A 22,732-nucleotide genomic window follows, 5' to 3' on the forward strand; every position below is an offset into this window, starting at 1 on the left:
TCATACAACAACGGGCTCACTCCCCGAATCATCCTATTTAGTCAATTGGATTTGACTATGCTAGAGAGTTTACATCGAAAGACTTTCGATGGATATTGCAATGGGCTTGATGTTGGACATCACATTCCCATGTACACACCCAAATGGTCTTGCGGAAAAGACTACGATGATAGTCCGGACATTGGTAATGCGCACCAATCTTCTTACATCCGCTTGGGGTGATGCAATATCGCATGCAGCTATGCTAATTCGTCTACGACCTATCGCCACTCAATGTACCTATGCGTTACAGCTAGTGACTAGGTACACGTATTTTGTACTTACGAACATTTGAGTGAGCCATTTATGTGCCAATCGCGCCGCCATGACGCTCTATGTTGGATCCTTACAGACGAATGGGCAACTACGTTGGATTTGAGACTCCAACAATCGTCCGCCACTTAATGTCCTTGCAAGGCGATCTCATTACCGCTAGATTTGCGGGTTGTCACTTTGATGAGATAGTCTTCCCGTCATTAGGGGGAGATAAGAACACGGATGTTCAGCAGGAACGATAGGAATTGTCGTGGCCTGTCCCCACTAAGTCTCATCTCGATCCCTATTACAGTGACGAGATCACACAAATATTCTGCAAACATACCTGCAAGGAAGGACATCCCTACGAGAGGACGTAGCGCCACCTACACGGAGGTAGGCATGGCACCAATGCTAAAGAGAGTGGCACTCTGGCATTGCAGGCTATGGCCCCAGCTAGGATGCGTGGGAAGCCCGTGGGTTCGAAGGATACTTTGGCACACTCCAATCCTTTTATCATCGACACTCAAAATCAGTCTCATGAGTATCTTCCGGGTTATGGTTACCGTTGGGGGACGCCTCAACGTCAGAACCTATTCCTGAGAATATAGAGCTCTATGAAACTTACACTAGTGTACATGAGACGTGGGATAGAAACTCCATCATAATTGATGATGTAGTTGCGCATTTTGTTGCGCATGAGTTTGTTGAGTCCGATGATACCGAACCACGCTCCGTTGATGAATAAATACCAACGTAGAGAGTTTTTGGCCTAAATGGAAAGATGCGATCCAGGTTAAGATGGATTCTCTAACGAAGAGGAAGGTTTTTGAGCTAGAGATGCCAACACCTCCTAACATAAAACCTGTTGACTAATGGGTCTTCGTTAGAAAGCGTAGTGAGGAAAAGAGATGGTAATCTCGCCTTATGGCGCAAGGCTTCTCACAAAACGCCCTGGAATCGACTACGATGAGAAATATTCTCTCGTAATGGATGTCATTGCACTCCACTACCCTGTCAGTTTGGTAGTTTCCGAATAACTGAACATGCAGCTTACAAATGTGGTCACTATGTATCTCTATAGGGATCTAGATACGGAATATACATGAAGGTTCATGGTGAACTTCATTTACCCAAGTCAAGTGGCTCTAGACCATGGAGTGCGTTTTCAAAGAGGTTGAAACGCTCACTAAAGTGACTACTTGATTGGGAAGGGATATGCCCACGCGTTTTTATGACAAGTTTCGGATTCTATCGCGGTTCATGTTGGACATGATCTTCATTAGAATCCCTTAAAGAGTTAAGGGAAACCGCTGAACACTTGAAATCTGAGTTTGAGATGAAGGATTTTGGGAGAACACGAATATGTCTCGGTTTGGAACTTGAGCATCGTGTCAATAGATGCTTAGGCATTTTGACAAGGCCAAGCCTTCAAGCACCCCCATGATCGTCCGTAGTCTTGATCCTGAAAAGGAGCCTCTTCGTCGAAAGGATGATGACGAAGATGTGCTAGAGGCAGAAGTGCCTTACTTAGTACAATAGGATCATTATTGTACTTATCCCAATGCACAAGACCTGACATCTCATATGTTGTGAACTTGTTAGCAAGATATAGCTCTGCACCAACGCGACGCCATTGGATTGGTGTAAAAGATATCTTTCGATATTTGAGATGTACAATTGATATGGGCTTGTTCTATCCCTACAAAGAGATGACGGATTTGGACCCATCACACACCAGGTAAACCGCCAACACTGGCCTGCGTCCACTATCCCCATCCCAAAACGACATGTGTTTTGGAAGGTTTTGCTGATGTTGGGTATCTCTCTGACCCACACAAAGGTCATTCCCAATCCGGTCAAGTGTTCACCATAGGAAAAGACCGTGACATCTTGGAGGTCTACAGAATAGACTCTAATCGCTATATCATCGAACATGCAGAGATCATTTCTCTTCATGAAGTGGTTCGTGAATGAATATGGATTGGATTCATAATTACGCATGTTCGAACAATTGTGGTTTGAAGTCTACCATAGATGAGCCTACGAGCATTTAGGATAATGCTACTTGTTTTGAACAAATGAGGCAAGGCTACATCAAAAGCGATAACACCAAGCATAATCAGCAACAACAGACACTCTGATGCAGAGAGGATGGCGGCTCAATTTGAACAACAGTTAGACCGTGCTAAAGGAGGAAAACGAAAAGTGACTAGTAGACAGGAAACAGCTCGGTGTCCGATTGGGACGTGCCTTACCTTTCCGGAAAGGGAATCGCGCTAGAAACAAGACTCATAGCTTTTTCATGAGCTGTAGCATTTTTCGGGCTTTCGGGATCGTTTAGGGCCTCAAAACGGCATTTTTCTATTTTACCCGTTTTTGGTTTTCTTAGTTAATTTTGGATTGTTTTCGTTTTTATCCATGGGCCTTAGGGTTTCGTTGTTAGTCGCCCTAGGGTACTTTTCTCTTATTTATGCAGCCGCAAGCGGCTGCAGAACGCATCTTTCATCTTTTAATCAATATAATAGAGATTTTCTCTTTTATCTCTGGTGGACTCCAGAATCTTTTGCTTAGGTTTATTGCTGGTAAACCTAGTTATCAATCCGACTGCGTCACACTCCTCGAGATCAAAGTGAACTAGGTTCGATCTGTGGACAGTGAGGCAGACTTGTTTACTAAGTCATTACCCAAATCCACGTTCGAGAAACATGTGGCAAGAATTGACTTGCGGAAATTATCTGAACTCCCATAATCGTAGTCATCAGGGGGAGGCGCAGACATCAGGAGGAGATGTCTACATGTTCACCTCGAAACGTGAAGGGTGTGTTGTGCTCTTTTTCCCCTTCGACCGAGGTTATTTTTGTCCCACTGGGTTTTTGTTACTCGGCAAGGTTTTTAACAAGGTAAAGAGAGAAGCACCGCGTTTGGACAACACTAGGGGGAGTGTTTAAGGATATCTCTATTTGTGTTTAATCCAAACTCTAGGTTACTTGACCTAGTGGTAATAGGATTTAATTAGAAGGATCTAGTATCCTAATCAATGTAGAATTACTTTCCTTGTATGATTAAGATTCTATGCATTGTAATCCTCTATATAAAGAGACCCCTATTATCTATGAGAAGACACAGCAAATTCCTCTCAATTCTCGTTTCCCTACAACAGGAATGAGTTTTTCTTAATAAGATATTCAGTTTTTGGGTTTTTTTTCTAATTTTCTCAAAAAAAAAAAACAAGTATAATAGACTATTTTCTTTAAAGTTTAAACTGACAGTGTGAAGCTTTAAATGGGTTACCAGGTTCATAGCTTGAAGACGGGTAAACAACTAAACAAAGCACAGGCGGGGGATCAGGATACAAATCTCAGTTAGGCCAATGGCTAAATCGGAGATGTTCTGTGAAAACTAACATAGACCTTAGTGATCAGATCTCACTAAGACATACAAGGAAAAAATTCACCATGATCAAAAGTATGGTAATAAAGAATAGGAAGTTAGGAACCTAGCTAGTGGAGCAAAACCAAATAATCAAACATAGATCCCAACATATTATAAAGTAACAAGGTTCAATACTGGATAATCAAAGGCACAGCCACAATAGATTTTAACAGCCAGGATCAAAACGACTATGGCGCTGAACACACTAAAGCTAAACTTGTGACAAGAAAAGCAATAACAAGTGAACAAGGTGTAATAGAAATCACAGCTCCTAAACTTTGTGAGGATGCAGGAGATTCTGCAGCCAAATGGGGTTCTGGTGAGTCAGCAATGGAATGTGGAGATTGCGAAATTGGGTGAGGTTCCATCACTTCAACTACCAGTTGCTGGCCATTTTTGCAATGATCTGGGACTCCACTGATGAAGTAGAAGGGGCCAGACCTATCAAGCTTCATTATGCTCTTTCCATTATCAAATGCGATGATGGGATGGCTTGTGTTGCAGTGGTAATACCCCCATTTGTCGACCTCAAGAACTGAATCATTTTTGTACTTGAAAGCTGTCAAACAAAAACAACAGTACCAAATATAAGAACTGAATGTATTCAGTAAATTAAGAAGGCAACTTTCCATAATTAGAAGCCAAACTTTGCAAACAGTAACAGATTAAACCAACGTAGAAACACTATGAAATCACATACTCCCAGTCCCAGTATAGTATGAATAATAACTAGCTAGTAATTACATTGCTTGCTCAACTTCCACAAACTATTAATGTGCGAGACTTGCAAACCAAAGAATTGAAACGAGTAAATTTACCCATAATTCATTTTATCCAAAAACACACGTATTCTTATCTCTAGCTTGTCCGAAATAACTAGACGTCTTTCATTAAACTAAATGAACCATATACCTTCATAATTCCTAAATACATAACACAACTCTATTTATTAAGCACGTTACTCCAAAAGAAGAGAACTAGTCAGTTAGACAGAGTAATCATAGAACTCACAGAGTGAATTTTTTTTTTTTTTTTTTTTTTTTTTTTTTTTTTTTTTTTTTTTTTTTTTTTTTGAAGGGGTTTGGAACCCAGCCTAACTGGGAGGCTCAGCCCCACGCCCGGATTTAATTAAAGAAAAAGAGAAAAATTACAAAAGGGAAAGGGGGACTAGACCAAAACCTCTCCCACAAAAAGAAAACAAAAGAGAAAAATCCAACCAAATCAACGATAATGGAGGACTCCTAAGGCATCATTACGAAGCTTAGAAAAAATCTCCATTGGAGGCGTAGGGAGCCAGCAAAGAGAAGGAAAGGCCAATCCCAAATTCGCCAAGCAATCTGCCACTGAATTGCCTTCCCTATGAATATGACTGCAATAAAATTGCATCGAATTAAGACGAGCTAAGCAATTGTGCCAATGAACACGCAGAGGCCAAGGGGGCTTGTAGGTAGAAGACCTCAACCCTTCAATCACACCTATAGAATCACACTCTAACCAGAGAGTATGCCAACCAAACTGATAAGCAAACTCCACTCCAATAATCACTGCCATTAACTCCGAATAAAAAGCATTCTGGAAACCCAAGTTCTGACAGTAGCCTCCAATATAACGCCCACCAGAAATTCTAAATATGCCACCACATGCCGCCGCCCCAGGATTCCCTTTAGCAAGGCCATCAGTGTTGAGTTTAATCCAGGAATGAGTCGGAGAAAGCCACCTAACCATACGAGGGATGCGCACCTGTTGAATAATGGGCTGAACTCCAAATTCCTTAAGAATATTTACATCCAGTAAACCTTTCGAACTACCTGGAAAGTAGGGTGCCGCAAAACGAACCCAAGATTTAATTGAACAAAGAACACGCCAGAGAGAGGGCTGCTTATTATCAAAGACCAGCTTGTTCCGCACCTTCCAAATCTGCATCAGAGTAAAAAGACCCGTTGCTAACCAAACATTAGCTAATTGAGAAGAGAATCTCTTACCAATAAAAGCATTCCAGAAGTCGTCAAGAGACCCTTGAGAAGGCAATGAAGTGCCAAAACAACAAGCTAACCACTGCCAAATATGTTGAGCAAATGAGCAATTGAAGAAGAGATGCACTGAATCTTCCACACACCCCAAAGAGCATAAGGGACATTTCGAAACAAGGGTAACCCCATGACGCTGGAGCTGCAAATCAGTGGGTAACCTATCATAGAAAATCCTCCAAGCTAATAAGGAATACCGGGGAGGAATAAAAGAATTCCAAATGCTAGTAGCCCAACTTTTTTTATTGAACTTCTGACGAACCAACTCATAACCATCAGAGAAAGAAGGGACCCCAGAACTGGAGTGTTCCCAAATGAGACAATCACTTTCAGCTTGGAGGGGGAGAGTAATGTTGTGGATCTTTTGTGCAATATGTGGATACAGAGAGTAAAACCGAGCTGGCAAGGACCATTGCTGGTTAGCAATAAAGTCAGAGACAAGAGCATGCAGCTGTGGAGAAAGTGAAACACGTTGCAACTCCTCTAAGATTGGAACATCCAACCATTTATCCGACCAGAAATTCACCATAGAACCATTGCCAATAAGCCATCTGGAGTTCTGATATATTAAAGGGAGAGAAACTTTCAAACCATGCCAGATTGAAGAAGTAAAAAACTTTAATCTCATAAACCGCGAAACGAAAAAGCGGCGCCGAGCAAAGAGACCCCAGGGAGAGGTTGAGGTGAGAGTTCCCCAGCTAAACCGAAGAAGCGCTGCTTGGTTAAGAGCCTTAGGGTCCCGTAAGCCGAGCCCCCCCTCAATCTTAGGAGTACAAACCTGACTCCAAGATACAGTAACCATCTTTCGTATCGCCAGGTCTCCAGACCAGATAAAATTCCGAGCACAGACAGCCAAATGCTTTATAAGAGAGGAAGGCCAAATGTACACTGTGAAAGTATGAAGAAGCATGCTTTGAAACACTGATTGAACAAGTTGTACCCTGCCTGCCATAGATAAAAGCTTTCCTTTCCAACCAGCAAGCTTAGATTTAGCCTTATCCGCCAAGGCTTGGAGATGAATACGTCGAGGCTTACCACGAAAAATTGGTACTCCCAAATAGGTGAATGGGGTCACACCTCTCTTGAACCCCAATAACCGCTTGAAGTAACGCTGACGATGCAGATAAGGAGTACCCAAGTAGAAAGTGCTCTTGTTCTTATTAATTAGTTGCCCAGATGCATCACCGTAAAGAGTAAGAAACTGATGGAGACAACGAAGAGAAGAGCCATCACCTCTGCAAAAATAAATAGGTCATCTGCATAGAGGACATGAGAAATTGGAGAGCAACCCCTTGGAGTAGAAATAGAACGGATACGCCCGGCAGAAAACAAGTTGGCAAGCCCCCGGCTTAAAACCTCTTCCGCTAAACAAAAAGAATAGGAGACAGAGGATCGCCCTGACGAACACCACGATCACAAGAGAAAAAACCATGGGGAGACCCATTAATAAGCACAGAAAGCCGAGCAGAGTGCAATATTGTTCGAACCCAATCCACAAAAGACTGAGAGAAACCAAACTCATGAAGCACTTGGAAAAGAAAAGGCCAACTGAGAGTGTCAAAAGCTTTAGCAATATCAACCTTTATCCCAACATTCCCACCACGTATCTTTTTCTCAAGAAGATTGAACCCTTCAGAGACCATACCAATGCAGTCGGAGATTCGGCGACCCTTAATGAAAGCCGATTGTTCAGGAGAAATAATCCGAGAAACTATTGGAGCCAGCCGCATTGCTAGAACCTTCGGAATAATCTTAAAAAGAAAATTAGCTAAAGCAATTGGCCGATATTGAGAAATTGTGTTAGCTCCATCAACCTTAGGAATAAGAACTATAAAATTTGAATTCATATTGGGAAGCAACCAGTTATGACGAAAGAAATATTGCACAAAAGCAACAACATCCTCCCCAACAATATCCCAACAGTGCTGAAAGAAGAAACCTGGAAAACCATCCGGCCCAGGCGCACTTGACGGGTCCATAGAGAAGACTGCATCCCGAATTTCTTCCATGGAAGGCAATTTTGTTAAAGAGATATTTTCATCATCAGAAACCAAGGAAGGAATAACCTCGCAAATAGTGAATGAACTGACACTAGAAGCACTAGAATTGTACAAAGACCTGTAGAATTGCACAATGTGACTAGAGACAGCAGCTGAATCAGTGAGTATGTCATCCCCATCCATTAAAGTATTAATGCGAGATCTAGTACGCTTAACCTGAGCATAAGCATGAAAAAATGAAGTGCACCTATCACCTTCAGTTAACCACTTGACACGGGCACGATCCCTCCAAAAGTACTCCTGATGCCGCATAGCTTCCAGAACAGCTTGTTTAGCAGCAACCTCCATCTCAGACAGTTGTAAAGTAATACCAGATGTGGCAATTTCCTGTTGAATATCAGAAAGAGCAAGACGAGCACCGTGAAGATTACGATGAACATCCCCAAAGACTTGTTTATTCCACATCCGTAAGGAAGCCTTTAAAGCTTTTAATTTTTGCACTGTAACAAACATAGGACAACCACAAACATCAGCATGTTTCCAACAATTTGCCACAAGCTCTTTAAAAGTGTGATGAAGGGTCCACATAGACTGAAAACGAAAAGGCTTGGGACCATCCGAAAGTATGTTGGTAGCTGAAAAGATGAGACAATTATGATCAGACACCACCCTTGGCAGAGCTGTACAAGAAGAGAGAGACCAAGAGCTTAACCACTTATCATCACATAAAGACCGGTCAAGCCTGCGTTCCAACCGACCATTGAACCAAGTTCTTGACCAAGTGAAAAATGAACCTGCAGTGTCCAAGTGAGTAAGACCACATAATTCTGTGACACTGCGAAAATCCTCACAAGAAATGCGATTAGGCAAACCTCCTCCTATGGACTCATGAGCTCCTAAAATAGAATTAAAATCACCGATTACCATCCAAGGTACAGTAGTAGTTTGACGAAGAGCCAGCAGCTCCTGCCATAGGGATTTACGGCCTAAAGTCGTTGTAGCAGCATACACCAAAGTAAACTGGGACAACAGCCCTTCAAAGGTAGCTTGGATTGTAACTTGTTGAGCTGACAAAGAAATCACAGAGTAGTCAATATGTCCCTTGCCAAGCAGCCAAATATTCGGGGCTGACTCAACCCGGGAATTAAAAGAAATCAAGCTAAGATTTAACGAAACCCAATAAGACACAGGTACAGAAGCAAAAGAAACCATAGGTTCAGAGATACAGACCAAGTCCGGTGTATGAATACGACAGATGTTAGATAATTCAGAGCGTGAGTCACTGTTACCAATGCCCTCTCCAACATGAAACCTGTTGTTGGAAGCCCAGTTAGAGTAGACAGCGGAGTTGTTTGAGCCAGGCTGCTGCCAACCAAAATCATCACCGACTTGGAATTCCGTAGCAGAAGAGTTTACAACAAGAAGAGCCAACAAAACCGTCAAGAAAGACCACATGAGAGAAGCCATGTTTTGTTATATATCCGTAGTCGCTCTCGCAGAAGGTTTAGGAAGCAATGGAAATGGAACTGAAAACTGGCCTGAAGAAGAAGACTATACGACGGTTGTGTGGAGATCGTGTGGAGTTTATGGGACACGTTGCGATCTCTGGTGATTGCGTGCCTTCTGGCGGTTAAATTTCAGTTCAAATACGAAAACTGGACTAGGGCTTCAGAATTTTTTCCACGCTGAAATAAGGTGATCACGTTTTTTTTCTTTCCTTCTTACGTTTCATTGTAATTCCATCAAAAAAGTGGGCATACTTGGTCATGACTCTCATGTGTTTCTAGTTACTCTTTTCTGTATCAGAAAACCACTAAAACCTGCTTCGGAGACTCACTTCCGTTTAAACCAAAGTAATTTATTATTCTATCACGATTTTTAAACCACTACGATGATGGAGAAAACTAATACACATAGATTTTCAGTCAGGCAATGGTACACTCGATACTCGATGGTTAGAAATTATGGACGAGTCTAAATGCAATTTTGATTCGAATCGTTGTGCCCGGTAGCACACATTGCACTGCACAACTCGTGTAGAAGTGACATTCCATCGCAGCACAATAAATCATGTAATGATACTGTAATACCATATATTCAAGTAGCCAAGCAAAATTAATAGATTCAAATGGCCAACACGAAAGCTGAATCGTTGGAAAATTATAAATTACAAAATCAAACAAAAGAATATTAGAGGGGTTTCTCCCTCGCGAGGTTAATGTTGCTATACCTGACCCTCACCATCCCTATCCTATTTGTTCCTAATCAACGTATAACACTTCCAAATTTGATCATCGGGGCATCATAAATAGCTGCTCTCAAAATTAATGACCAATACATGTACCAAACCCAGCTCATGTGTTGCTTGCTTCCACATCAAAGATCAAGAATTTACCGTACGATTCGCTCCACCTCTAGCTCATAAGTTACTACCTGAAACTAATTCCTTTTGCTTCATCATCATGTCCTGGAACTCCTTTCTTTTGGCAGCCCGGATGTCAAGTAAACTAGGTGGCACAGGTTTGAGGGAACCATGTAACTCAATGAGGTCAAAGAAATCTTGTTTGGTCAAACTCTTCTTCTTAACAAGTTCATCGACGACAGCATCCATGAGCTTTCGGTTCTGGTCCAGAATCTGCAATGCAAAACAATGGCATGTTCACTTTGTTAAAGATAAGGATGATAGGAAACCTCACTAGAGATGCTGATTATTCTGCATCACCTCTTTTGCGCGTTCATAACACATGTTGACAATCCGCAATGCCTGCACATCGAGGTCCTGAAATAAAATTCATTATAAAAGATTAACATTCAGTCTTCTTCTTGCATTCGCAGCTTAGTTAAAGAGCAGACAGATGCAGAAATTGGTATTTACAGAGCAAAAGACCAATGACCATGTTTCAAATTACGTCAGTAATGACAAACACCAAAACCAAGCTCTGAAAATGATTAGTGTATAAAGATTGTATTACATTGAGTCGATCTGCCACCCAGAAATTAGATAGACCATAATTCTTCTCAGAAAGGCCACCAAGAACATACGTCCGTGCAGCTGACCTAGCATTGTCTGCTGTTTCAGCCCATATTGTACTTAACTGGAGAAATTGAAAGTACAAAGAAAACTTCAGATGCATTTTTAGATTAAGATCGACTTAAAACTTAAAAGTCATCTTATTTATTTACAAGATTTAGATCTACATATGACTTGCATTACGTGTTAACAATTTTCCATGAGAAGTCACATGACAGATTCATTGTACTCTGCAGAATGCAAGTTGCTCTTAACAATGCAAAAAATCAATGACCTCAAATTCATAATATGAGCACACGACAAAGGCAAAAAATAATATAAAGCGATAAAATGATCCCTTCCTATACCTTCTTCTGAAGTTGAGAAACTGGTTATATCAGAAACTTTTTAGTTATTCTAGTTTGAAACATATTTTACCACAGAGTTCTTACATCCAGCCCCATAATTTACCATACAAGAAACTAACTGTGCATAAACTAAAGATTTGCTTACCTGACCCTCACCAAACCAAAGTTCATCGGCTGCACGTGGTGCTAGTTGAACAGTAATATGATCCAGTAGGGATTGTCGACTTCATGACATTGAAGATATGAACAGTATTGTTAGGGAAAAAAAAACAACCAATAAACATGAATATATAATGTACTTTCAACAATAAGGAACACGAATGATTTAACAGAATTGAAGCAACATCTACTTTAAGTTGCATATTTCAGTAACCAAGCAGGTTTGTATTGTATTGTTAACATTGCAGTTCCCTTTCTTGACATGCTCTGATTGTACCCCCAATATCTGTACTATATACAAAAAGTAAGAATGTTGGTAAACAGTAAAACCCACTCATTCTTGTTTCTTTTGATCAAATAAACGGTAAACCTTCAGAGAAGAAATATACTCTTTACTTGTACACTGAGCCATAATAAAGTTTCGCTATCCCTTTATTTCTTATAAACAAAAGAAGGTCTTCAAATCTATTCTGTTATTTGTACTCCTGCTATCATCATTCATCTCCTAAGTAAAGCCTACTTCCAATTTAAGTTTCAATTAACTTGGATCAAGAAGAACATAACAATATCTTTGATAACGATCAAAAAATTCAAATTACTTGATGCTCTTAATATTAGTATGAGGAAAGCTCCATCATCTGTTTGAATTAATACTTTCCATATAATTAATAGAAATGATACTAACTACCTCTTCTTTATATTCTCTACATAATTATTTAAAACTCAGATTACTATAGTCAACAGTTAATGTGCATTCTACATGTCAATGTGCTACTTGTCTTTAAAATCAATACAAAGAATTACGGACTCAGTAATCTTACGTAAGTGTTCCCTCTTTGAAGTTGATAGGATCCATCTTCATTCTAACATAACCCAATTCCCTACCAGCTCTAGGAGCAATTGTGACCTGCACCATACGAGAAACTGTCATAAGATATATACTTTGTGTTTTCTTTTCTTTTTTTTATACTTAATATTTTCTTAAAACTATTAAAGTTCTACTCATTGTTACCATAAATGTACGTTTAGAAGAGGACAAGTTAAACTAGGGAATAATATTTGTGAAAATCTTAAAGCAAACATTTGGTTAAGTTTAAGATTTTAAGTCAATGAACCCAATGACAAAGAACAAGAAATTCAAGAAAGACATAGAACAAAACATTTCTCAAGGAAAGACTTATATGTGGCAATTATTCTAAACTTTAACACACATTTGAGAAACAGGACGACCAACAAGGGACGATTATTTGTGTTGCCTAAATTGCCCAACATGTAAAGGTAGTGCAGAATAGAAACAAATCAACAATCTTATGCTATGAAAATGTAAAACAGAAGAAGCATAAAGTTTTCAGACCAAAAAATAGAGGAAGAAAGGCTTGAGCTAGGGGACCATACAAACTCAATGTTTTTCAGATCAGGAAAGTTTGCAGCAACAACAGCCATCGCTGCTTCATTGATAGCTACTTGCTTCCATGTATCAAAACTTCTGTCCTTTCTATCTAGCATTCCTCTTTCTTCCATTTGTGCAGCTTGTAATAGGTCATCAGTAGTAATCTGCATATACCACAACCACAGGCATTCAGAAAGGGGACACGTGTGGTATAAATAACTAAATCAAAAGGCACTAATATATGAAATATTGAAAACATTAGATGCTAATAGAGCTCAGAGCCCATGACCATGCGGCCATGCCTCTACCACATGTTTCAAGGGAATAGACAGAAGTATAATAGCTACATGACTTTCACATTCCAATAGATGTAACATAATGATGCCTTTATTCTCAAAAAAAAAAAAAAAAAAAAGGACAAGACATAATGATGCCTAACTAAGCCTTCAGCAGTGTTCTTTTTACTCCTTTTTCTCTTCTTCTGCCTCTTTCATTTGAGGCATAGGTTCTATGGTTAGTCTAAGAGGAGACAATACCTCAGTTCTTCCATCACGCATCATGTTGATTGCAGCAACCTCAACTATATTAGCTAGCTCTGCACCAACCATTCCATCACTCATACTTGCAATAGCCATATAGTCCACATCTTCCGCCATAGGTTTCTTGCGCGCATGGACCTGTAATCAGGACACAGAAAGAAAGTGGAAAAATTATAAGCATGTCATGGAAACAACGAGAATTAAGAGCAATGCCAGATATTCTGTGGAAATGGAGCATGATATAAGGTCCAACTACCTTCAAAATTTCAATGCGACCTATAAGACCAGGCTTAGGGATATATATCTTCCGATCAAACCTTCCAGGTCTGACAAGGGCTGGATCTAGAATGTCTGGTCTATTTGTGGAAGCAATAGTGATCACTTCCCCCCTTCCTTCAAACCCATCCAAACAAACCAGGAGCTGAAGCATAAAAACAACATTGAATAATTTGTAGCTGTTTAGTTATAAAATTAAAATTAAAATAAAAAATAAAATAAAACAAATGCTTAAAAAGTTCAAGTATTCATCCATCAGATCATCACCAACCTGGTTAAGAGTTGCATCACGTTCTTGTCCACCAGAACCCTTGATCAAACCACGCTCCCTTCCAACAGCATCCAACTCATCAATGAAGACAACTGATGGAGCCTGTGCGCATAAACACAACTATGAAATGTAACAATGTGTGCAACTACACTACATCCAATCAAAAACAGAATGAACAAGAAAGGCATAGCATTTCAAATATGGTCTAAAACTTCAATAATAATACTGAAAGCATTAGCAAGAACAACATATCAAATAAGGATATTGAGAGGAAAGAGGGAACATAAAAAGAGTGCAATTGAACAGCTAATGTCCACTTACGTTTTCCTTTGCTTCCTGGTAGAGTGCTCGGACACGAGAAGCACCAACCCCAACATATATCTCTACGAATTGAGAGGCCGAAATGGAAAAGAAGTTGACGCCTGCCTCACCAGCAACAGCTTTTGCAAGCAAAGTCTTCCCCACTCCAGGAGGGCCACAAAGAAGTATCCCACCTGTTAAACAAAACAAACACCGACAATATATATGTTATACATAAAGAACACATAAGCAATATATTTTGGGAAATAGAACAATCAAGTCCGTTTGCTTTCACCGGAACCGAGCAAATACGCCAACCAGAGCACGATAAAAGGAACACTTTAGCCAGCAATCACTGAAGCGAATCACAAGGGTTCTCATACATGTGAATTAATTCAATACACAAATAAGTTCACATAACAAAAAGCTATCTGATAACATCAATAACTGAGTAGCATTGCTGCAGAAACCAACCTGGAATTTTAACTCCTCTTCTCCTATACATTTCCCCATGAGTGAAGAACTTGACAATCTCCTCAAGCTCAAGCCTGATCTTCCCAAGTCCAGCAACATCCGAAAACTTGACATCCACACCTCTCTCCAAATACTGAGGCATCCTCTTATTATGAGCTCGTCTCACACGAGCCCCGGACCTCATGAACTGCATTGCCATCTTCATATAAGGATTCTGTTCCCCCTTCCCCTGCTCCCCTTCCTCATCCTCCTCGCCGCCCTCAATCCCCTCCATCCTCTCCAAATCCCTCATCTTCTTCCTCTCCTCGGCCTCGGCCTGCTCAATCTTCAACCTGTCCTCATAATCCTTTTTCTGCCTCCTATAACTAAGCACCACAGTCCTGTAAAAAATGTAAAAGAACACCAGCCCCAGCGCGGTGGCCACATTCGAATCCTGAGCCAAATTGGCCCACACATTGGCCATCTGCAAGTAATTCCGGCGAGCCTCCCTCAACGACTCGTCGTGCTTCTTCTTCCTCCTCTCTCTCCTCACTCTCCTCTCCTCCTCCTTCTTCTGAGCCTTCATGGCCCTATCAATCATCTCTCTCTCGTTCCTCATTCTCTCCAGCTCCTCCTTCCTCTGCATCTTGAACTCCTCCCTCGCCTGCCTCAGCTCCGCCGCCCTCTTGCTCTCCTTCCTCGCCGGCTTCCTCGTCCTCGAAAACCACGCCACCACCGCCGGCATTCTCGCCAGGAAGCTCAGGTACGGCATAGGCACCTCCGGCGGCCTCAGCGGCGGCGTGTAGGCGTTGACGCACAAAGAGTCCAAATTCAACTTCTCCCATTCCTCCCAGAACCTCTTGTCAGTCTCCGGCGACGGCAAAACGGTGCGCAGCACTCTGGAATCTTCAAGAACCACCAGGACCGGCTCGGCCTTCTGCCGCAATTCGATCGCCGGAGGCTTGATTACATGCTTGAGCTTCGATTCCCCGTTCAATTCGAGGAGCTGGGTGTAGGGGATACGGTTCGAGACGACGGGGAGACCTTGGGACCAGGATTTGAGCTCTTGAGGAGATAAAGCTTCGGACTTTCTAGAAGCGGAGGATTTCTTGGGGGCGCGTGGCTTTTTCTCCTTGACGGCGGCGCGTGAGGTTGGGGTCTGGGGGAGAGAGGCGGAGATGACGGTTAGAGTTACGGAGAGCTTGAGGAAATCGAAATTGGGGCTCTTGGTTTTATCGTTTTCTTCGTTATCGGAAGTGGGAGAAAGGTGGGAGGAATTGGAGGAGGGGATTCTGGATTTGGGTGGGGTTTTAGGGGTTTTGGGGCTGGGGTTTGGGGGTAGGGAGGAAGATGAATAAGAGCCCAGAAGGCATTGGCAGGCCATTGGGGTTTTGTAGATTATGAAAGCTTGATTGTGCTACATTTGAGAAGCGAAGCTGAGGTTGAGTAGAATTGAGGGAGTGTGTGAGTTTTGAGATGAAGCTTTGGTTTTGCAGAGCTCACTTCTCTGCGAAATGAAATGTTCGTAATTTACGAGATAGAGATTAGAGACGACGGTAGTGCGTAACGTCGTCGTTTTAGAATTATTTATTTGAGAAATTATCTTGGGTATCACCAAGCTCGGATATTTAACTAAGCAAAAAGCATCAAAGTGATTGTAGGTGTGAGCGAATTAGTAAAATATAAACTAGAGAAGCGTTGTGGTATTAATTTGTTCTTCGTTGAAGTCGCGCTAAACATGTCCTAGAATCTCTCTAGTAGCAGTTTCGATCCAATAGGGCTGTGTTGATGAAGACTTAAAACAGTGACTGAAGTTATTTAATGGAATCTGGTCATCAAACATCAAGCATTCAGCATTTCACCACATATATAGAAAGGGTTTTTGGAACTACATAGAAAGTACATGAAGCCTTAAGACAGTGATTAAAATGCCTAATGTTATAAATTTATGATATAGCTAGAGTGCAAGTGATTAAGTACACCAGGTACTGCGTCGAAACAAAGCAATGTAGCTCAGTTGTGGGAGAGCCAGATTACAGTCTGAACAGCAGATGTGGCCAGCAAGAGGCAGCTTAAGAAAGTGAAGCCTATCGAGATGGCAATGTGGTCGCAGAAGATATTTAGTGGTTTACAGAAATTCGGGAGAGGTGTGTGCCGGATTCCTGTGCGATTCAGGTTGCTTACTCCGGATGCAGCTGACCCTGCGCTCATCATTGTATATGCAAATACCTATGAAAGGGAAACAGTGACACTTCAATTTCACTAGGTAAACACTGTAGAGCTACCAATTCCATACAAATAGGACAATCAAAATTTGAAGTACTTGCGAAGCCTCTCGAACCATGCAAGCTATACAATGACAAAGAAAACACATGCTGCTGTTACCAATTTTATAGAATTATTTGGTCCATTATGATCCACCGGGTTCACAAGACATTTTTTTTTTTTTTTCATTTTTCATGCTGGTCTTTTAGTAAAGCGAGAATCTTATGAATCTTGACTTGTAAATTCAACTTCAGTAAAAACAGTCTTTTAACGTGGAGAGATGAACCTGTCCATTATATACCAGCAATAAAACATCTAACTAGAAAACAAGCTACTATACTACAAACTCTGCTCAGAACTTTAGAAGAATGAGCTAGAGAGAGGAACCTAGTTATCAACAACTGAAGAAATCATTAAACCACAGAGCTTATATGCCCATTGTAATTTCATTTCCGCAAGGGCGGTTAAGTTACCTGATCCCCAGCAAAGCTAAGCCAGGCATGATTCCTTGAGGGAATCATCGGAGACTTTCTCAGCAGCCTAGATCCATTTATCAGTAGTTGCAGAAATGAATGAACCGTGACAGCTGCCGTGACTGCAACCAGATATCTGCTCACCAAAAATTCAGAAACTTCAGTACCTTTATATTATGCAAATCGCCCTTCTAAGTTCTAACTACACCTTGGTTGTTACAATATAAGCCCTCATCATTGTTACTAACAGAGTCAAAATGTAAATCTTACTCCCTGATTCAAATTCATGCACATTAAATGATCAATGCTACATTACTAATACGTGACGAAAAGCACTCATGTTCAACATCCCTACAATCCCAATAGCCATTAAATTAATGATATCTGATCTCAGATTCTGATTGATTATTTTGCAATGAATTGGTTCCTCCACAAAACCCAAAGTGATGTAAAAAACTACTAGAGGCTGAATAAAAAGTAGCATATATATAGCAACTTAAGGCCTAAAATGAGCAGCAAAACGTTCTCCAACTAGTTTTATAGATCATTAATTTATGGAGAAACAATTAACTCTGACATTATATTCTCAATGAAGATTACATTATCTAAAAGATTAATAAACATGATTCCGGCCACCTAATAATTTGATCTAAAATTTGTTGGCTAGGGTACTGGCTAGGCTAGACAACAATTTCCAGGTTAGATCAAACTAGAAGACAAATAGTTTAAAGGAGACATAAAACTTTAAAAAAAGGGTGAAAAGCTTATAGAAAAACAAGTAGAAATTAAAAATCCCTCACGGGTCTGATCCTGTTCATTCATATGGGAATGAAGCTGGGAAAGGGGTTCAAATTTGTTGTCACTTCAAAGTGCCAAACAGAAGGGTAGTTTGGTCAAACACAAAACCTCGCCTCAAGGGAAACCACCATAACATGACAAAACAAACCAATACACCTGCCCGGTTTTCCCGGCCGGTTGGGAAACTCGAAAGAAGTGAAGAACGGCCGGAATATGGCAGTTTCCGGCAGTGTTGTCGTTCTAGAGAGGGGAAAAAGCAGAAGGGCATTTGAGTAATTGTACTTACTCGAAGGACTCGGAGAAAGACCACTTGGAGTAAACGGGGAGATGGAAACCGTAGATAGTGACGGTGCTGGCTTGCTGGGCGGTGACCATGAACGACAGCGCCGTGACGGAGGACGCCATGCAGAGCAGCCTGAGGCACACATGCGCCACGTCAGCCTTCCGGAGCAAGGCGCCGAGTTGAGCTGATGACTTGGTCGCCTGCCCAGTAGTACTCATGGTGGTTGTTCCGTTCTCCACCGCCTTGGACTCGGCCATTTCTTCGTCGCACGACTTTGTTTTCCGGCCGGTCACCATTGTCTTTCTTGTTTTCTTCGCTCCTGTGTAGTTAAGAGAGAGAGAGAGGGAGAGGGAGATGGTAGTAATGTAGAAATACGTGAGCGAACTGCGAGGCAGGAGCAGTAGTAATAATAATGCCTATACTGAACTGTAGAGGCTTTGGCGGTTTTTATAGAATGGGTCATCATACCTTTCCCTGCTCTACTTCCGTTTGTCCAAATTTTGTGATTCTTTTGTTTTTTTCTTCCTTTACCTCACCTCCAAAAACATATAAAATTCTTTTCTTTTTCCAATTTTTTACCAACTTATTAGTTGTATTTAATAATAATAAAAAACTTATTAGTTGTGCTTTCGATAAAAAAATAAAAATAAAAACTAAAGACTTACGTGAACGTCCAATTATTTTTAGTCCATGCTAGCGGGAGTTCTTATATGAACCTTTCACTTCTGTAATTGTGTCTGGTTTCATCGTGCGTGCTCAGCGTGTACAGTCTACTTAACTCAAATTGCCGATAAGGCAAAGTGTTTTTGCTTAGTATAGACTATAGACTACTCAGTACTCATATTAGCATGGAATATTCGTTTATGTATTATTCTATATCAACATTCGGGGTCATATTTAATGTTATGAAATACACTAGCTTAAATTGATAGTCATTTACGCTTGAGAGCACATTATTTAATTTGTTCGACATCTTTAAATATTTTTAAAATTTTAACTCTACTTTATTTTTATTATATTTTGAGGTTTGAATTCTCAATAATAATTTTTCTGTTTTTTTTTTTTTTTCATTTATCGTAATCTACACCCGGGTCTAAAGACTTGACTTAAAATTTTAGCCCTCTAACCTTCGAAGAGCATAGCCCTATATATATTTTTCTATTCTTGTCATTGCCTTAATGCCTTGCTTCCTCGGCTAGATGTAATATCATAAAACTCATTCAGTAACCCTATGTATTGTCATATTGGTAATTGGGGCTAGGTACCGTAGAACTACAAAAGTAGTCTAGGTCTGTCTTATACTCTATTAGTCTTATCTATAACAATAATCTATTGTGGTTTAGCCTTTGCAACATTTTATGTGTTGAGGCTCTGGATTTTGGGTATATCGGTTGAGGTTGGAAGTTGCAGAGGGCAACAGGTGGAAAGAATGTAGAGGACCCCGTGAGCGTACATATCGTTATGGAAGTGATAGGTTTGTTTTGTTTACTTGAAGTCTGTAACGCCACACGTACACTTGTTGGACTCTTCACTGGAATCACCACTGCTATTCCAGGACCTCTAATTCCCAATTTCCCATGACCCATGGCTGCACGCCTGCACCTCATGGGGTACTTCAGTCTGCACCTCATGGGGTACTTCAGTTTTTAAACCCTTCTTCCTGATTCTAAACAGTTTTAACAAAAACGTTATTCTTGAAAAATATTCTAAGAGGGTATACTAAGAATAACCACCTACTTTTCTGTATGGGAATGTTGTTTTCTTAGACAAACCGTCGGTCGTATAGAGAAACCAAGCATAGAAAAAAAAAAAAAACAAAAACAGTACATTCATGGAGTTCGTTTATAATACATTAATATACTATAATATATTAAGTAGTGGTATACTAATTTGAGAGTACTCTACTTCTATATCAAACTACTCTATTTCTATATCAAACTAGTCTACCTCTATATCAAAATGAGCAAAAATTATCTCATTTACCTTAACAACAGTTTTTATTCCCACATAGTCACATACACAATTTGACATCAATTGACCATTTTTCCCTAAGCCTAATAATTAAACTACAACATTGCCACTCAACATTGATCTCTCTCTTTCTCCTCCCTTTCTGCAAAATCACTTCCTCTTCTCTCTCTCGCAATCCCTGTTAACTCCGGCGACACTAATGGCCGGACTATGCAGTTTCCGAGATCATGTTGTCTGCTTCTCAGTCTCGGGTCTCAAACTCTAACAAAATCATATCCGGACCATCACAGATGACTTCGACTCCGACAGAGCTTCTCCTCACTCGATTCGACGGACATTTCTGGCTTCGATGCTTCGTCAAGACTCTCTCTCGCACCCCTCATCGAAGTCAAACGTCACCTAACTGGAGGCCCGTCCGGCTTCGATGCTCCGCCAAGAACTCCGATTGGAGCATTCTCAGCCACAAATCCAAGGTCACAAGGCTTCTCTACGCCGAGTTCTCGATCGTGACTCATAAATCTAGGTCGTCGTACGCCGTCCATGACCTTGCCTTCTGCCCATTATACGGCCGCTGGACTCTCACAGTCCAGGTCTGAAACCGGCGAAGAAAGACATGGGTGCCCAAATTTTTTTAAGTAATAGGACATAAGGAAAGAAAAGAAAAGGAAAAAAAAACAGAGAGAGAGTTTTGAATGTCTATTAGGGTTTAGGGGGCAATAGACATTTTGAATTGATGTAATCTCCTTGTTTTTTTTTTTTTCTGTAATCAAAGTTTTATTTGTCTAAATTTAGGGAGATTAGTTCCATTCTGGCGACTATTCGAAGTCCTATTGGGGGGCAATAGACGTCTATTCGAAGGCAATACATGGCTGATAGTAGTCTATTGGGGGGAAATACATGGCTGATAGTCATCTATTGGGGGGCAATAGATGTCTATTGGGGGCAAAAAAACATTTCCGGTGAGATTTTTAGCAAATTCCGGTGGGCAACGGCCAGTGACCAGGTTCCGGTGGCCGGATTCCGGCTAAAGTTGGCCAGAATCCGGCTGCAGGTGACCGGGCTCCGGCGAAGTCTCCTATGGTTTCTCTCTCTTCTATTTTCTCTCTCTCTCTCTAAGTAACAAAGGGGTGAGGATAAAATGGTATTAAAAAGAATTTAAAAACAAAACCTAAATCTTAATGGGGTATTAGGGAAGACCCCCTTAGAGTGTTTTAAGTAAGAGGGAATTAAAAAAACTTAATGAGGTAAGTGGGAAAAAAATCTCTAAAAATGGTGAAAATGGACAAAATCCCATATGTTAATGTACCACAGAAAGGCTCTCTGGATAGTATTTTAGCTAAAATAGTACATACACCAAATTGAAGTCCCTAAGTAAAACTCATTAGAGCATACTTATTAATATTTTAAGAATAACTAACTCGTGGTATGTAATACAGGCTTTCTAGATTAGTTAGAATGTAATACACATACTTATTAATATTTTAAGAATAACTAACAATTAGTATGTAATACAGTCTTTCTAGGTTAGTTAGAATGAAAAAAAAAAAAACCCTAGGGGGCCTCCTCTGTGCCGCACCAAAACCCTAAGTCAAAAATTGGCCTTCTTTGCCAACGCTCTCCACCATTCTTGAACCCTTGCAGCACTACATCTAGCTCTCTCAATGGCTAGTATTGATTCTGTCACCAAAAGCTTTGCAACCTCACTAGCTATCATTACCAATGAGGTTGTAGACATCTCCTCCATGGAGAATGGGGGGGGCGCAGCGGAATGCCCAGTCTTACCTCCTGGCAAGGCCTCTGTCCTCAAAGCCAACAATTGCTTCTGATCTACGTCGACATTTTCGTCGAATATGGGTGCTAAACAAAGGCTTCAGTGTTCAGCCGAAAGCACCGGATAGATTCCTCTTCTCCTTTGATCTTCGGGGAGATAGAAATAAAGTTTTGATGGGTGGACCGTGGAGTTTCAATCGTGCTTTGGTTGTCATGCAGCCATATGATGGAGTAGCTTCTCTACATTCTGTGGAGATGGAGGATCTTTTCTTTTGGGTTCGCATCACTGACATGCCGCCAGCATATGAGCAAAGGCACACTATTGCCAATGTTGCCTCTATTGCGGGTAAATTTCTTCATTTGGATCAAAAGCTATTTGATGCAACTCGGGAAATTAGGGTTAGGGTTTCTCATGCAATTTCGAAACCCTTCTTCATGCACAAAACCCTAAAATTTGGCAAAGGGATAGAGCAAGAGGTTCACTTCTTTTTTGAGAATCTTGTGGGCAAATGCAGTATCTGCCTTTGTGTGTATCACAAGGGGGAAGCTTGTCAGGCTGAAACCACTGCGCAGGTGGTCAAGGAAGCTCCCAAACCGGCGGCACGAAAATTGAATCTCACTGGCCCCTTCTTAGGGTTTCAGGACAATCA

At 40.9% G+C, this 22,732-nt stretch overlaps 3 protein-coding genes across 3 annotated transcripts; all 3 read right to left on the reverse strand.

The window, feature by feature from the left end:
* Positions 1–3,838: 3,838 nt before the first annotated feature.
* Positions 3,839–9,248, reverse strand: LOC112184605 (mavicyanin). Its single transcript, XM_040515721.1, has 3 exons — positions 9,055–9,248; positions 4,741–4,749; positions 3,839–4,288 (listed from the first exon to the last, which is right to left on the reverse strand). The coding sequence occupies exons 1-3, from the start codon at positions 9,221–9,223 to the stop codon at positions 3,918–3,920; spliced, it is 549 nt and encodes a 182-aa protein (XP_040371655.1). The 5' UTR covers positions 9,224–9,248; the 3' UTR covers positions 3,839–3,917.
* Positions 9,249–9,835: 587 nt separating this feature from the next.
* On the reverse strand, positions 9,836–16,089 carry LOC112187220 (probable inactive ATP-dependent zinc metalloprotease FTSHI 2, chloroplastic). Its single transcript, XM_024325916.2, has 11 exons — positions 14,544–16,089; positions 14,091–14,263; positions 13,770–13,871; positions 13,479–13,643; positions 13,220–13,360; positions 12,689–12,847; positions 12,115–12,200; positions 11,280–11,358; positions 10,729–10,851; positions 10,479–10,535; positions 9,836–10,391 (listed from the first exon to the last, which is right to left on the reverse strand). Exons 1-11 carry the CDS (start codon positions 15,904–15,906, stop codon positions 10,176–10,178), a joined length of 2,664 nt encoding a protein of 887 aa, XP_024181684.1. The 5' UTR covers positions 15,907–16,089; the 3' UTR covers positions 9,836–10,175.
* A 321-nt stretch (positions 16,090–16,410) lies between these two features.
* On the reverse strand, positions 16,411–18,752 carry LOC112189178 (CASP-like protein 3A2). The gene is made up of 3 exons (XM_024328451.2): positions 18,345–18,752; positions 17,261–17,396; positions 16,411–16,751 (listed from the first exon to the last, which is right to left on the reverse strand). The coding sequence occupies exons 1-3, from the start codon at positions 18,635–18,637 to the stop codon at positions 16,536–16,538; spliced, it is 645 nt and encodes a 214-aa protein (XP_024184219.1). The 5' UTR covers positions 18,638–18,752; the 3' UTR covers positions 16,411–16,535.
* Positions 18,753–22,732: the final 3,980 nt, after the last annotated feature.

The sequence above is a fragment of the Rosa chinensis genome, chromosome 2 (assembly GCF_002994745.2).
Source record: "Rosa chinensis cultivar Old Blush chromosome 2, RchiOBHm-V2, whole genome shotgun sequence".
Taxonomy (NCBI): Eukaryota; Viridiplantae; Streptophyta; class Magnoliopsida; order Rosales; family Rosaceae; genus Rosa; species Rosa chinensis.

What these genes read in the sequence shown, in the direction of transcription:
- LOC112184605 (XM_040515721.1), bottom strand. Translation starts at nt 9,223, where the DNA reads ATGGCTTCTCTCATGTGGTCTTTCTTGACGGTTTTGTTGGCTCTTCTT.
- LOC112187220 (XM_024325916.2), bottom strand. Translation starts at nt 15,906, where the DNA reads ATGGCCTGCCAATGCCTTCTGGGCTCTTATTCATCTTCCTCCCTACCC. An exon ending in AAGAGGAGTTAAAATTCCAG is followed by an intron (nt 14,264 to 14,543) that starts GTTGGTTTCTGC and finishes TTTGTTTAACAG; the next exon opens with GTGGGATACTTCTTTGTGGC. An exon ending in GTGATGCAACTCTTAACCAG is followed by an intron (nt 13,644 to 13,769) that starts GTTGGTGATGAT and finishes TTTATGCTTCAG; the next exon opens with CTCCTGGTTTGTTTGGATGG.
- LOC112189178 (XM_024328451.2), bottom strand. Translation starts at nt 18,637, where the DNA reads ATGGTGACCGGCCGGAAAACAAAGTCGTGCGACGAAGAAATGGCCGAG. An exon ending in TCTTTCTCCGAGTCCTTCGA is followed by an intron (nt 17,397 to 18,344) that starts GTAAGTACAATT and finishes TTTGGTGAGCAG; the next exon opens with ATATCTGGTTGCAGTCACGG. An exon ending in TTAGCTTTGCTGGGGATCAG is followed by an intron (nt 16,752 to 17,260) that starts GTAACTTAACCG and finishes TCCCTTTCATAG; the next exon opens with GTATTTGCATATACAATGAT.